The sequence below is a fragment of the Belonocnema kinseyi genome, chromosome 3 (assembly GCF_010883055.1).
Source record: "Belonocnema kinseyi isolate 2016_QV_RU_SX_M_011 chromosome 3, B_treatae_v1, whole genome shotgun sequence".
NCBI classification, from domain to species: Eukaryota; Metazoa; Arthropoda; class Insecta; order Hymenoptera; family Cynipidae; genus Belonocnema; species Belonocnema kinseyi.
Genome location: NC_046659.1, coordinates 79,355,741 through 79,369,092, shown reverse-complemented (window position 1 = coordinate 79,369,092; position 13,352 = coordinate 79,355,741). Strand labels below are relative to the sequence as shown.

Sequence of the window (13,352 nt, the reverse complement as noted above, 5' to 3'; positions counted from 1 at the left end):
GTATCGACCTAAAAGGAGAGTATGTTGAAAAATAAAACCGACTTTGGCCAAAAAAACGTCTCCGTGTTTCATTTTTCAGGGACTTATCAGATTGCCTAGTATTTCAAAAATTCGCAAAAAGTTTGCTTGTTTAAAAAAAAAAGTCGCACGATTGGAGCCCTGTTTGTATAAATTATTTCAATCAACAAAATTTAATTTAATTTGTTTTCCTGTGTACAGTTTGATCAATTAGACTTCAAAATTGTAATTAGGTATCATACTTTAAAAATAAAAATATCATTTATAGAAACAGTAAAAAACACAGGTACTAAAAATTCTATAATAATTATCGTATAAAGTAGGCTAATTAATTGTTATCACTCATATTTACACTTTCAGTTGAGTTCTATTTTTGACAGTAAGACTGTTTTATTTCTTACATACAATATAATATAAAAATTTATTGAATCATTCTGAAGACAGAATAAAAATATGCATTATCTGAAATATAAATACGAAATAACAAAAAAATTTCTTTCAAATTTCTTTCTGCTATATTTTAAAAAAAGTTAAATATTAGTTTTGATACACGGAGAGACTTTTGATATCAATATTCGATTTATTCTATATGTATAATTAAAATAAAATATAAGAATTTAGGGATAATCGGGGTACTGCTATAAAGATTCCTACTATGATAAGAGATGATAAAATTTCTTTATGTATTATTATAAACTTGAGCGAGCAAAAATTAGTATTCACGTTTAGAAAAGGTCTTATTTACTGTATGAAAATTGTGAGTGTGAAAAAGTGATAATGGTCAATAACAAGTTTTGTCAAACTTTTAGTCAAAAGTCAGAATTTTAAGTAACATAAGTTGTAAAAAATGTAAGAAATTTTAGTATTGTTAAATAAGAATGTGTATTGAAATGAGTACCACCAGTGATATCTGCAACAGGGATTTGCGAGAATTCTAAAAGATTATACTAAAAACGCCCGAAGGTTTCCGAGCTATTCCGTCTATAGTCGAACTCGCGACGATCACACCATCTGACCGACTGTACTGAGCTTATGTCTTGGGATTCCCCGCCAAATCTCTTCAATCATGCGTGCGTTTGTAGTCCAGAAATGTTCGTAACTAGTGAAATTTAAATTAAAGTTTAAACTAATTTTAATTTGGAGATTTTTTATTTAAAGTCTCAATAATTGACACATATAAAATAGAAGTTTATAACACTTTTCAATTAAGTGCAATTAAACTGCAAAACCTAAACCTTCAAATTTCAACTCGCATTAATACAAGTGTGAGGAAATGAAACATTTCCATCTACCAACTCAATAAAAACATTATAAAAAAAGTTTCCTTGAAAATATAGATTGCCATGAATTTAGATCAATTAAAATATATAAGTTAAGACTGATTCACATAGTCTTATTGATATATCCATTTAGTCAGTTGATTATGATGAATAAAACATCTAATTTGTATTTTTAATCAAAAATATATTAATATCTTTTAAATTAATTGCAAACACACAAAAAAATCAATACGATCGACCCTAATGTCAATCAAAAAATCGTTTTCACTGTTATGATAGTTAAGTCAATTAAAAAATGATATCTTCCAAAAAAGCAGCAAAGTTTTCATCTAACTATATACAAAAATGAGTGAATCTTCCTATTTAAAAAAACTTTAAAAAACGAATCTCGTTCCTTCCAATTCTATAACAACCGTAACAATCAAAAATCCCTCTTTTAAATTCAGAAAAAATCGAAAATCCACACTTCCTCTCCTCCGACTCAATAACAATATATATTTTTTAATTATCTTCCTCTAATTAGAAAAAAAAGCGAAAATGAAAATTCTTTCTTCAAACACAATAGAAACCTTAAAAATAAAAAAATGGCCTCTTCCAATTAAAGAAAAAACCATGTCACTTTCAACTAAATAAAAACTTTACAAATATAAAATGTACTACCAATTTAACAAAAATTAGAATTTTCTATATTTTTTAATTATCCTCTTTTAATTCAGAAAAAAAAACGAAAATAATAAATTCTTCCTTCAAATACAACAAAAATATAAAATAAAAAAATATCCTCTTCCAACTAAGAAAAAACGGTATCTCTTTCAACTCAATAAAAACTTTACAAATATTAAATGTACTGCCAATTTAATAAAAATTAGAAGTTTATCATTTCAAGGTTGATAAAGGTGTTAAAAATACAATACTTAACATTTTTCCACACAATAAAAATGTGAACCTAAAAAAGTTCCTCTCGCAATTGAAAAGAAATTAAATACCAAAATTAATTTGATTTTTCTCAATTTTGGTCCTTTTAAATTAATAATTTTCAATTGTTACTTAACGTTGCAATAACAATTGTGAAGTTAAAAGTTTTAATGTCTTAATCTGAAATTTTTACCATTCAAGGATTTCTATTTTAAGCGATTCAGTTTCAAATTGTTTACTTTTAAATATTTGATGTATAATTGCTCATTCAAATATTTTTTTAATTACAAATTTTCGAACTGAATGGGTTAAAAATTTAATATTATCGACTGAAACAATATTTAAAAAGGATTTTAAATAAAATTAAATTGTTTATTTAATGAATGTATTAATTTTAAGTTATTTTGATATTAAAATTATTTTATAAAGTTTGGATCAGCACATTTCAATTTTCGTAATTATTGGGGCTTTCGTATTGAAAAAGTTGAATTTTTAACGTCAAAATCTGTAAATTGCGTAATTTAAAATCGATATAGAATCATATTGCAAAATAATTTTTGTACAATTTTTAAAACTCGAAATACAGTTTAGTTTTGAAAACCATTAATCAATTTATATTGTTTTATTTTTAAATCCTTTAAATAAAAAATTTACGTTTAAAAATGACAACATAAAATCGAAAAATTATCAAATAAAAGATATTGGAATTACCGTTGTGAAGTAAATGATGTAAGAATGAAAACAGTTAACAACTAAACTTAACATTTAAAAAAAAGTTGAAATCGAATTTATTTTTAATTGAAATATATTATGTGATATGCTATTTGTGATATTCCAAGTGATTTGATAGACGGTTCTTCTAAAAATTTGTGAAATTCCTTGTAAATAAATACATTAACTATCATACTCATTTCTCGGCTTTTTCCGGTTAAAAAATTCCCGGACATTTCCCGGTTTTCCGTCCAGCGGCTACCCCACAATTGATAAGTTAACAAAGCTTCAAATATAGATTATTGGGAAGATAAAATTCAGTAAATGATAGTTCTACATCTGCTCTAAGAGTAAGTAAAATATTGAAAACTTAAAATTACGTTGAAAATTAAAAATATGGATGTTCACATTGCCATATTTATTATTTTATTTTGATTACTTTATATAATAAATATTTTTTAATCTTAATTTTGAAAGGAAATGCTCAAAATTGTTGTCTGATATAATTGCACATTTTTCAGGATGTTCGAACAGAATTTCTTCCTGAATATATTTTACTGAAAATATGAATATGTTAAATATGCTCCAAATTTTAAGCAACTGTTAAAAAAGTAAAAAGAGATTTATAACAAAAAATGAGGAATCTCGTTTTTCTCGTAGGCTCAAGTAGGTTAGAGTTCAATATATTAAAGGCATTTTTTGTTAAAAGTTCGATTTTTTTAGTGGTAATTATAACTTTCCTAAAAGCTTGTATCATTAGGGAATTTGTTGTGCTTCTATAAAGTTACTTTTATAAATTAAGTAACATTATTTGATTTTATATATAAAAATTTATTTTTTCCTACACAGTCATATATTTATAAGGACTAAGAAAAGGATTATTCATAATTAACTTGCGTAATTGTTCCATTTATATTATAGTGGTCTAGAAAATATCCTTATTTTTGTCTTCTAAAATGGCTCGATGCCTAAAAATGCTTCCTTTTCGTGTAAAATGTCCACTGTATATTGGCAGAATTTAAAAAAAATCAGGTATCTCTTAAGCCCATGATTTGCAAAAAATTGCTTATGTTATTTTAGTTCCCGCTTTTAATGGTCTTTTTACATTAGAATAGAAAAAGTATAAAATGCATATGTACTCAAGTAAAATTATAAATTAATAGTTGAAATTAAAAAAGCAATTTTGTACAAAAATTGACTTGAGAGATCGCAGAATATTTTTTTATAAATAATGACAATATTCAGGAGACATTTTGACACCAAGAGGAAAATTTTGTAGGGCAGACATTTTAGAAAAAAGCTTTTTTTGGACCACGCTTCATTTATTCTTATTTTTTACCACTTTTAGTAAACTTAGTTAACTACCATTTAACCATTTACAAATGGATAACAGAAGTTTTTTTTAAGTATTATGTAATACTTTTTAATGGATGTAGGGTCAGAATTGCTTTCAAGAATGTGATATATAATACTTGAGTGGCACATTATTCAGAAAAATTATACTTTGGGAAAATCTATAAATACCTGGCAACATCCTAGAATTGTCAGGGAATTTTTTTACAGAATTTGCGCAGACGCCCTGAGATAATTCTAAGCATAATATTTTTTAATATTTGTATTGATATCTTTCAACATATTAAATATATAAAAAATATACCGATTATCAATATAAATAACCGTGATTCTTTCTCAAATGAGCTAATAATGACTTTTACATTTTATAAAATAAAAAAACCTGGAACTCCAGAACTGTCGCTTAATACATAAAAATATATTTTTTTAATTATTCTGTCTGTTATTCTGTAGACTAAGTGGAAACATTTTTGAGACAACTTTTTTTCAATATTGAAGCATTCTCTGTACGGATATATACAGTATCCAAAAAGACGAAAAATTTATTCTAATGATGATTTGAAACTTCAAGCACATGCAAAATACGGAAAAAGACGAGAAGACAGAAATTGTCCATTTGAAAAAGATGTATAAATTTGTTAAGAATCACTTTTGAATAGGGTGCGTAGTTTTTATTTTAGTCGTGAGAAACATAATAATAAAGAGTAAAAAAATAAAATAAAATACGCCTGCTGCGTGAAAAAATTCTCATCACAACTATCGTTTTTTAATTTCTTGTTTCTCTCGTGTGTGGGTTTTCAAAAAAATTAATTTTTTTATGATTAAAAAAATGGCAAATCAGACATTATAATTTTTCATTCAACAATTTCACAGCATTTGAAAGATTCGGAAGTCTCTAAATGTGTTTTCAACATATGCGTGTGCGCGCGCGCGCGTGTGTGTGTGTGATAAATAGTTAATTAAGTCTGAAGCACCTGAAATTTTTGACCTAGCACTACAAGTTTCTCACAAGTAGTGATACGTTCTCTCGTTTAGTATACTATAAGGACCGAAAGAATCAAGAGTCTCAGCGAAATTCGTGCGATTTATATAAGATAGGTTTATATATGCGTATAGGTACTAATTGAATCATGTAATAGTGTGCGTTCGTACACTTCCCTCCGTCTTTCTTTTTGCCATGCACCAGTGTGAAACACAACATCACGTGACCCCCATTTTTCGTATAGTGGCTTAGAAAGATTGCAAGGCGTTCGCTACGAAATGTTCAACATTCTGTTTCATTTCTTTCAAACCACTATACTAATTTTCGTTATTCGAATCCATTAAAAAATTCAATAAAGCGACTTAGAAATACTGTAATTTTTTTATGGAAGAGTCTAAAATTCGTACGATTTATTCTAATCAAAGATATTAGTCTGCATTTTCATAGTCACTATTCGACTTTTTCTAACCGAACCTCGATTATCCCTAAATTCGTACACTTTATTTGAATTATAGATATGCGATAAAAGAAATATTAATATCCAAAGTCTCTCCGTGTATACTTACAGAAGCGAATCTAATAAGCGACAAAGAAATAGATTTTCTAGCAAAATATATGTCACAATATTATCTGAATCTATCGTTGTATGCCTGTGGATTAAATATATTTCATGTACAAAGATTTTATAAAAATCTTGCTATACTTTAGTTTTAATTAATTCTGTCTTTGTTCCAATAAAACGACTGCTTCAAAAAAATACATTTTCTTTTTATTTTGAAAGATAGTGTATCCTAGATTTCAGATTAGTCTTATTTCCATGATTTGAAATGTTCCATACTCGAAAAAGTCACGTTTTTAATTCAAAATGGTAAAGCCTTAAATTTGAAATTTCTATTTCTAAACGTTTCAAAGCTACAATTGTTCAATTTGGAGAAGTTCATACTGAAAATTGACATGATTTGTTCAAAATATTATACATTGTTTTAATTCCGGATTATTGAATTTGGATAGATTGAAAAATAAAGTTTAAAATTCCGACTGGTTTCAAATTATATTTGTTCAATTAAAAATTTGCAACTGAAATTTGGACAGTTACACTCAGAAACTACTTGGTTGGATTGCCAAATTTGTATTGGTTATACCATAGAATATAATTATTATATGGACAACAAAATATTTGGTTGACTTAACTAAATTTCTTGGTTGTTTTAACCAAATATTTTGGGAGATGGATTTTTTGGTTGGTTAAAAAAAAAGATTTTAGGTCAATAAATTATTTTGTTAAATAAACCAAAATATATGAAATTTAAGAGCAATGAATTCAAATTTCAAAAAATATGTATCTGGATTTGTATTACGTATATATACGAATCAGGTAATATGCAAAGAAAATGGAAAAAAAAACTTACAATGATATCCCTAAAAAATGATTTGTTCAATTGCTACCTTCAATTTCGAACTAATATGACTAATACTAATACAAATATACTAAATAAATTTCACGAAACTTGGATAAGGTTTATACTTGATTACTTGTATATAATACAAACATATATTATTTTCTAATTTTTTATAAAATCGTCTTATTTTTGTGTTCTTTGAACATTTTTAGTATACATCAACAACAGCTTTAAGTAAAAGTGAAAAATTGAAAGAAAAACTTCTGGGAGCTACACAATTGAAAAAAAACTATGGATTAATGTTGAACTTTATAGTAACCCTCAGAAGAATTTTATACGCCCAATGTTGATCATTGATTATAGTCTTTAATAAAAAAAAGTTTATCTTTCATACCTATATCTAACTTTTTTACTCATCAACACGGATAGATCGAATAAAAAAAACATTTTATTTCTTTTGTACTTACGTTTATATATTTATAATATACAGTTTATAAAAAACATTTTTTAATTTAATAATTATTTATCTAAAATACTAATTTAATTATATCTAAGCCTTAAAGCAAAAATTATTTTGACTTGTATCACTTCTCATATTTTCAGCACTATTTTCTTTGTTGAAAGTTAAAATAATAAACGTTTGAAATTGTTATTCTTAAATTAAATAATGTTGTAAGATTTTCCATATTTTTTTGAAGTTTCTCCTTTTCTTGGGCAAACTGTTATATATATTTTTAATATTAAACTAAAAATTCAGTTCCTTGACTATCATTTTTTATCTAGAAAGTTTTTTTTAATTCTAAAACGATTGCCATAATGATAATTTATTTTTTCCCCGGAAAAAGTATCATTACTATCTGATTTAACGAGAAGCTCAGATCTCTGAATTAATGAGCGAAAACTTTATAGAATTATAGAAAAAATTGATTAACATAAAAATAAATTCAATTTGAAAGACATATATTTACTCACCATCTCATTTTGTTTATAATATAGACCAGAAATTATTGTTTTTTTTTTAATATTTTTCTTCATGTCCTATTTATTTGCCATTATGTAAAAAACTTGTGTAGAAAGTTAAGGTATGCCATTGATGCTTTTAAAACCTAAAATTTAATATTGAAAAAACTTAAATTGTATGATATAAATACTGTTTAAAAAATATAGTTGAATTAAAGATGTGTTCTTTGAGAATATAAAATAATAATATATTTCGCATTTAGATGGACAGATTTGAATTTTTCTCTTATTTTTGATTTCTCAAGTAAATAATATAATTTAATCAATGATCATACTTACACTGCAGAAACACGTAATAGAAAAAACAACCATATTTCCGGCTGAGAGTTTTGCTGGCCGATGAGAAATTATGATGATCAGAATCAAATCACGTGCCCTCTTTGTAGGAAGAAAATGCCAATCAATCATGTATGCAACCATCCCCACTTTTTCACACTGTAAGAATTGTTCTTTGTTCAAAAATGTGCACCAATAAATTAAATTTTTTTTAATTCATGATATTGTCTCTCTTTTAACTATAAAATGAAAAATTAATTTAAAAATCTTTGATACAGTATCAAGTAGAATGTAAATACATAGTATTATTTTTATATACTCACGTTGGAAATTAATAAATCGCTGATGTAACAAATTATAAATATATTGAATAGATATGATGTGAAGAGCATAATGTAAGTACATAATGTTAAGTAGATGTAAAAATCCTTCGTTTCATTATTCTCGAGTAACTGAAAACAATTTAAAATTATTTATATTACTTATTTTGTGAAAATTTCAGTTTTAACAATTTGCATTTTGAAGAGTTTATTATTTAAAATGCGTTAAGTTTTGAACAGTTTGATTTTCAAAAATTTGCGATTAAAAATTTGTCAATTTCCAAGGCATTCCATTGTAATTTTAACGTTTCGAATGCTTCTTTTTAGAATTATTCCTTCACGGAGAAAAAGATGCAATAAACAATATAACGATTTTACGCTATCATAATGTGACAATCGCGATATATAGCGCATGAATTACGGTATATATTGCAATTCTTGCGATATCGTTTTCTCCACGTTTCTTATCGATTTTGATTTTTTTAAATTTTATCTTAAATTGTTTTATTTAGAAACTTTTTAATTTAAAAAATTGGCTACCATATTCATTGTAAATAAAACAGTTTATTGCCAGTTTTTTAATGTTACAAATATTTAAGGTTTCATACCGTAATTGAATAATACCCTAGTAAGCAAATATTTAGGGTTGATCCTAGAAATTCAGCTAAACAAATTTCATTAACAATATTTTCCAAGTCCGATGCAAATCTGAAAAAAATATTTTTTTGAATAATTCTGTAGAAAATGATTTAATAGTTGGAAGTTTTTATAAAATAATTTTTTAAAATTTACATTTAATTAAAGAATAAAATATATACAATGAAATTTAGCAAAATAACCAGAATTAATCACTATAATAAAGAAAAAGAATGTATTAAATGTTGACAAAAGAGCAATAGTCAAAAACCTGGTGGGTTGTGACACTATGTGACTATGACTTTTAGTGGCTGTTCTATTCATTAATTTTATTTCATGATAAAATTAATTTCCAACTTTTTATAAACATTGTTGATAGGAAAGAAAAATTCAATTGTAAATGATTTTCTAACATTAGGAAATAATTTTTTCCTTCCCATATTGCTATTCCACTACATTTTGTAAACTGTTTAACAGTTTCAAAGAAATGAAAAAATGAGATGATCGACAAAAACCAAAAATAAAAATTAGAAAAATGTTAATCATGCATGTTTTATTTAAAAAAATCAATTTTAAGTTTTAAAATTTAGAAAACATCTTGAAAAAGAATGTCAAAGATTTTAGGTCAATTCTTTTGATTTGGCAGGATTAAAAATTTCATTAAGAAAAGTGTATAATTATATAGGACAAGTCTTAGACGGTTTGAAAAAAAATCTTTTCAAGAATTTTGAAAAGTTTCAAGATAATCAACAAAAATTTTAAGATTCGTAAAGAAAAATGAATAAAGATTTCAAACGATTTGTTTATCTGAACAGATTACAAACAAATTTTGGTTCAGGATTTACCTATTTTATTGAAAATTCTTTTTGTATGAATTCCAATGTTTTTCATTGAAAATTAAAATGTTTTTTTTTTATTGTAAATTCAATTACTTGGTGAACAGTTGAACTAATTTGTTAACAATTCATTTATGTTGTCGTTGAAGATTTAGTATTTTATTTAAAACATTATCTGGTAGTTGAAAATGTAACTGTTTCGTTGAAAACTCATCCTTTTGGTTCGAAAATTAATCCTCCAGCTGTACATTATTTTGTAGAAAATTCATCTCTTTTGGTGAAAAATTAAAATTTTTCTAAATTAGAAATGTAACTGTTTGGTTCGAAATTTTGTTTTTGTTGTTGAAGATTTATGGTTTTAGTTGAAAAATCCTTTTTATTCGGAAATTAATCTTCCTGTTATGATTTATTTTCTAGAAAATTCGTCTATATTGGTGAAAATTTATTCGTTTTGATTGAAAATATAACTGTTTGGTTAAAAATAAATATTTCTTGGTTAAGTATTTTATTTATTTGTAAAAAATTTGACTGTTTTGAATATATTCAACTGATTTTGACTTTTTATTAAATTCATGTTTGGTTAAAAATCAACTTTTTGGTAGAAAATAAACTTTTTGTTGAAATTTTGATTTGGCGGATCTAAAATCTAAAAGTCTTTTTGAATGGTCTACAGAATGTCAGGAAAATTATATTTAAATAAACTTGAAAAAACAATTGATGATACTACTCTGATAAATTGGATTAAAAATTGAAAAATATACTCACCGTAATGTTCCGAGGTGCCTTTCAATGATGTAAGATATTCTTTGATCAATCGCCTCAAATTTTTTTCGTTCTCCTCGCACCAAATCATTTAAAAGTGCCATAATAATTTGTAATTGCCCACAAATGTGCATAACAAAAAGAATCGTAACACTAGAAACTGCACAAGTCATTGAACACGTAACGGTGCATGACAAAAATTGAACAAAATAAACATAATCATAATAAGGTCTAACGTGAGCATCGAATTTAATAAAATAAGCAGGAAAAGCCAAATCTCTGACTGTCGCATTATCCTCAGGTCTAATTGTCTTTGAAAGCAAGGGAAAAACTGTGCTGAAGGGAAATCCCCCTCCGAACATAAAGGTTGCACAAATTATAATAAAATATCTTGCTCTTTTTGTATTTGACATCATAATTGTGTGATCTTCCTCGTTATTAATTTCACACCAATCAGTAAACATTGACTGTAAACACATTCCAATTTTCTTGCGATGCGACATATAACAAATGTATTTTATTGTGTTCATCGAACAAAAACTCAATGGACCGAAAATTCTTAATTTCATTTGAAAATCTTTGGCTTCGATTATTTTCAAATATCCTGGAATTGTTAGGAATGTCAGACAGAAAGCGCAGAAAATTATACAAACATTTGAGATGAATCTTTGAAATTTTGAATCTTTAGGACTTAATGGCCACATTCCAAGTGGCTTGAGGAGCCACCGATTTAATTGTATGGCAAATTTGTAATCAGATTTGTGTTTCTCATTTTCTGATATACCCATGGTGCAAGCTTCAAGAGAAGTTAGAGACTGATCGCTACTTAGCATCTGATGTCTAGAAAAAAAGGATTTGCGCCTGCGTGAGCATTTTTTTTATGAAGAATCGAAGATAAATTGAGGGTTGGGGTAATTGTTTATAAGTTGAAGCAAGTTTAAATTATAGAAGAAGGAAAAGTCTTTTTCCTCGTGTGCAGTAACTGTAGTTGAAAGTTTTGAAATAATGATTTCATTGAGTATGTTCTTTTACAGTGATAAAAAAGTCAATACTAAGAAGTTTTGTGTAAAGAAAAATATCAATTTGACTTTAATACCTTCAGATAATTTGAGTTTAAGTTTTACCAGAATTATCCACAAACTTTTTATTTTTATGGTGGTTGTCGTGCCAAAAATCAGATCTTTGAAAGACATCGTTTTTTTAGACTTTAAGAACGAAAATAATATTACTGACGGTGCAATTTCAATTAAAAGCATTATTTATAATGAACAAATTTTAAAGCTTACAAAAAAAGTTTATTTTGACCATGTTTGATAATTGAATTTTTTCTTACTATCGCTGCTTACCGATTTTGGAAAAATTGTTGAATTTTCCCTGGCGAAAATGTTATGCATAGTAGAAAATATTATATATTACTTTTCCGCATGAATGATGAATTAATGGTTTATTTTGAGGAGAAAACATGTTCTACAACTCAACTGTTTCCGATTTTCAAAGTAAATTTTTTATGTCTAACATAGTAAACAATTATTTTTTAAGGAAGCATATTTAAAGAAGTCTGTATCTATCAATCTAAGGTAACTCCTCAAATAACAGCAAATTTTAAACGTCTTCTCAGGCTAGATGGAGTTATGAATTTTGAAATTTATATTAATAATTCTCTAAAAAAAGATCATCTCCCTCGAAAATATATTTCACAACTGTGATTTTCACACTTGTGAAAGATATTTTCACTTTTTCGGTTGTTAAAAACTCTGATGATAAAACAGATTCTAAGAAAATTGTATTAAAAATAACACCTTGTTACATAGGGGATTATACAAATATTAAATAATAAATTTTGAAATATTTCTGAAGCAAAAGTAGATTAATTTTTTGAAAATGAAGGGAGGCGTTCCAAAAGGACGCACATGTCAATTTTGAAGAATTAAGATTATCATCCCAAAAAATCATATATATTCCAACGAAATCAACTTTGTTTTGATTTAACTTTGCTTTAAAGCGGAATTTATTAAAACTATGAATCAAAAGTTTTGTTGAGGAATAAAAATCAGACATATTTGCACTTTCTTCTTAGATTCTATTGCAATAGGCAATCGATATTCAATATTTCTAAGTAATATACTAAATTATTAAAAGAATATATATGCTAAAATACTCAAATCATTTTATCTATTTTAATTGGTATTACTTTTACAGAAGACCTATGGGGAAAGAGTTTTTCCCCTGTAAAAAAGTTAGTAACAGTTGATTAAGAACTTATCGCTGCACACAAGTTTTTTGTTATTCCATCAATTAAAACTTTTCTGTCTCCCATTTGATCTAACTTAATTTATAAGTTCTTTTTTCTGTTTGCGAGAATCTGCTTTTGCAGAAGAGTTTATAAGAGAATTTATTTATTCTGCTTTCTACATTTTTTTGTAACCTAAAAGTTAGTTTTCTACGAATGCACAGCAAAGTTCAGTGATATTTATAAAAGAGACAATTTCTTTCACTGTAATGCGAAAATACTATTAAAGTGATACTTTTTTACCAATATTTCCGGAACGAATAAGAAAATACAAATTTTTGTTTAACGACTCCGTAAAAACTTATCTTGATATTTTTCCTATGGTGATATTATGAAACAAATTACTCCTGCAATAAGTAAGAATAATAATGAAAAAAATCAAAATGATAAAACTCAACTTTCAAGAAATAATGTGTTTATAACAAAATTTTGTTGTTAAATGCATAATATCGAATTATCTTCAAGTTATGTTGCTCTATCAAATTCAGGCAAAGCCATACATTTTCGCATTCCTGAAAAAAAAATCGAGAAGGCCGAATTGAAGAAATAGTCT

The 13,352-nt window shown here is 26.1% G+C and overlaps 1 protein-coding gene across 1 annotated transcript in view; it reads right to left on the bottom strand.

Moving 5' to 3' along the window:
* Positions 1-7,643: 7,643 nt before the first annotated feature.
* Positions 7,644-13,352, bottom strand: part of LOC117169893 — a 28,866-nt gene continuing 23,157 nt past the window's right edge. Inside the window, exons 9-13 of the mRNA XM_033356402.1 lie at positions 10,513-11,349; positions 8,884-8,983; positions 8,279-8,407; positions 7,959-8,114; positions 7,644-7,765 (exon numbers count right to left, since the gene is read on the bottom strand). Coding sequence (XP_033212293.1) covers positions 7,712-7,765; positions 7,959-8,114; positions 8,279-8,407; positions 8,884-8,983; positions 10,513-11,349 — 1,276 coding nt within the window. The 3' untranslated portion in view covers positions 7,644-7,711. The remainder of the gene's footprint in view (positions 7,766-7,958; positions 8,115-8,278; positions 8,408-8,883; positions 8,984-10,512; positions 11,350-13,352) is intronic.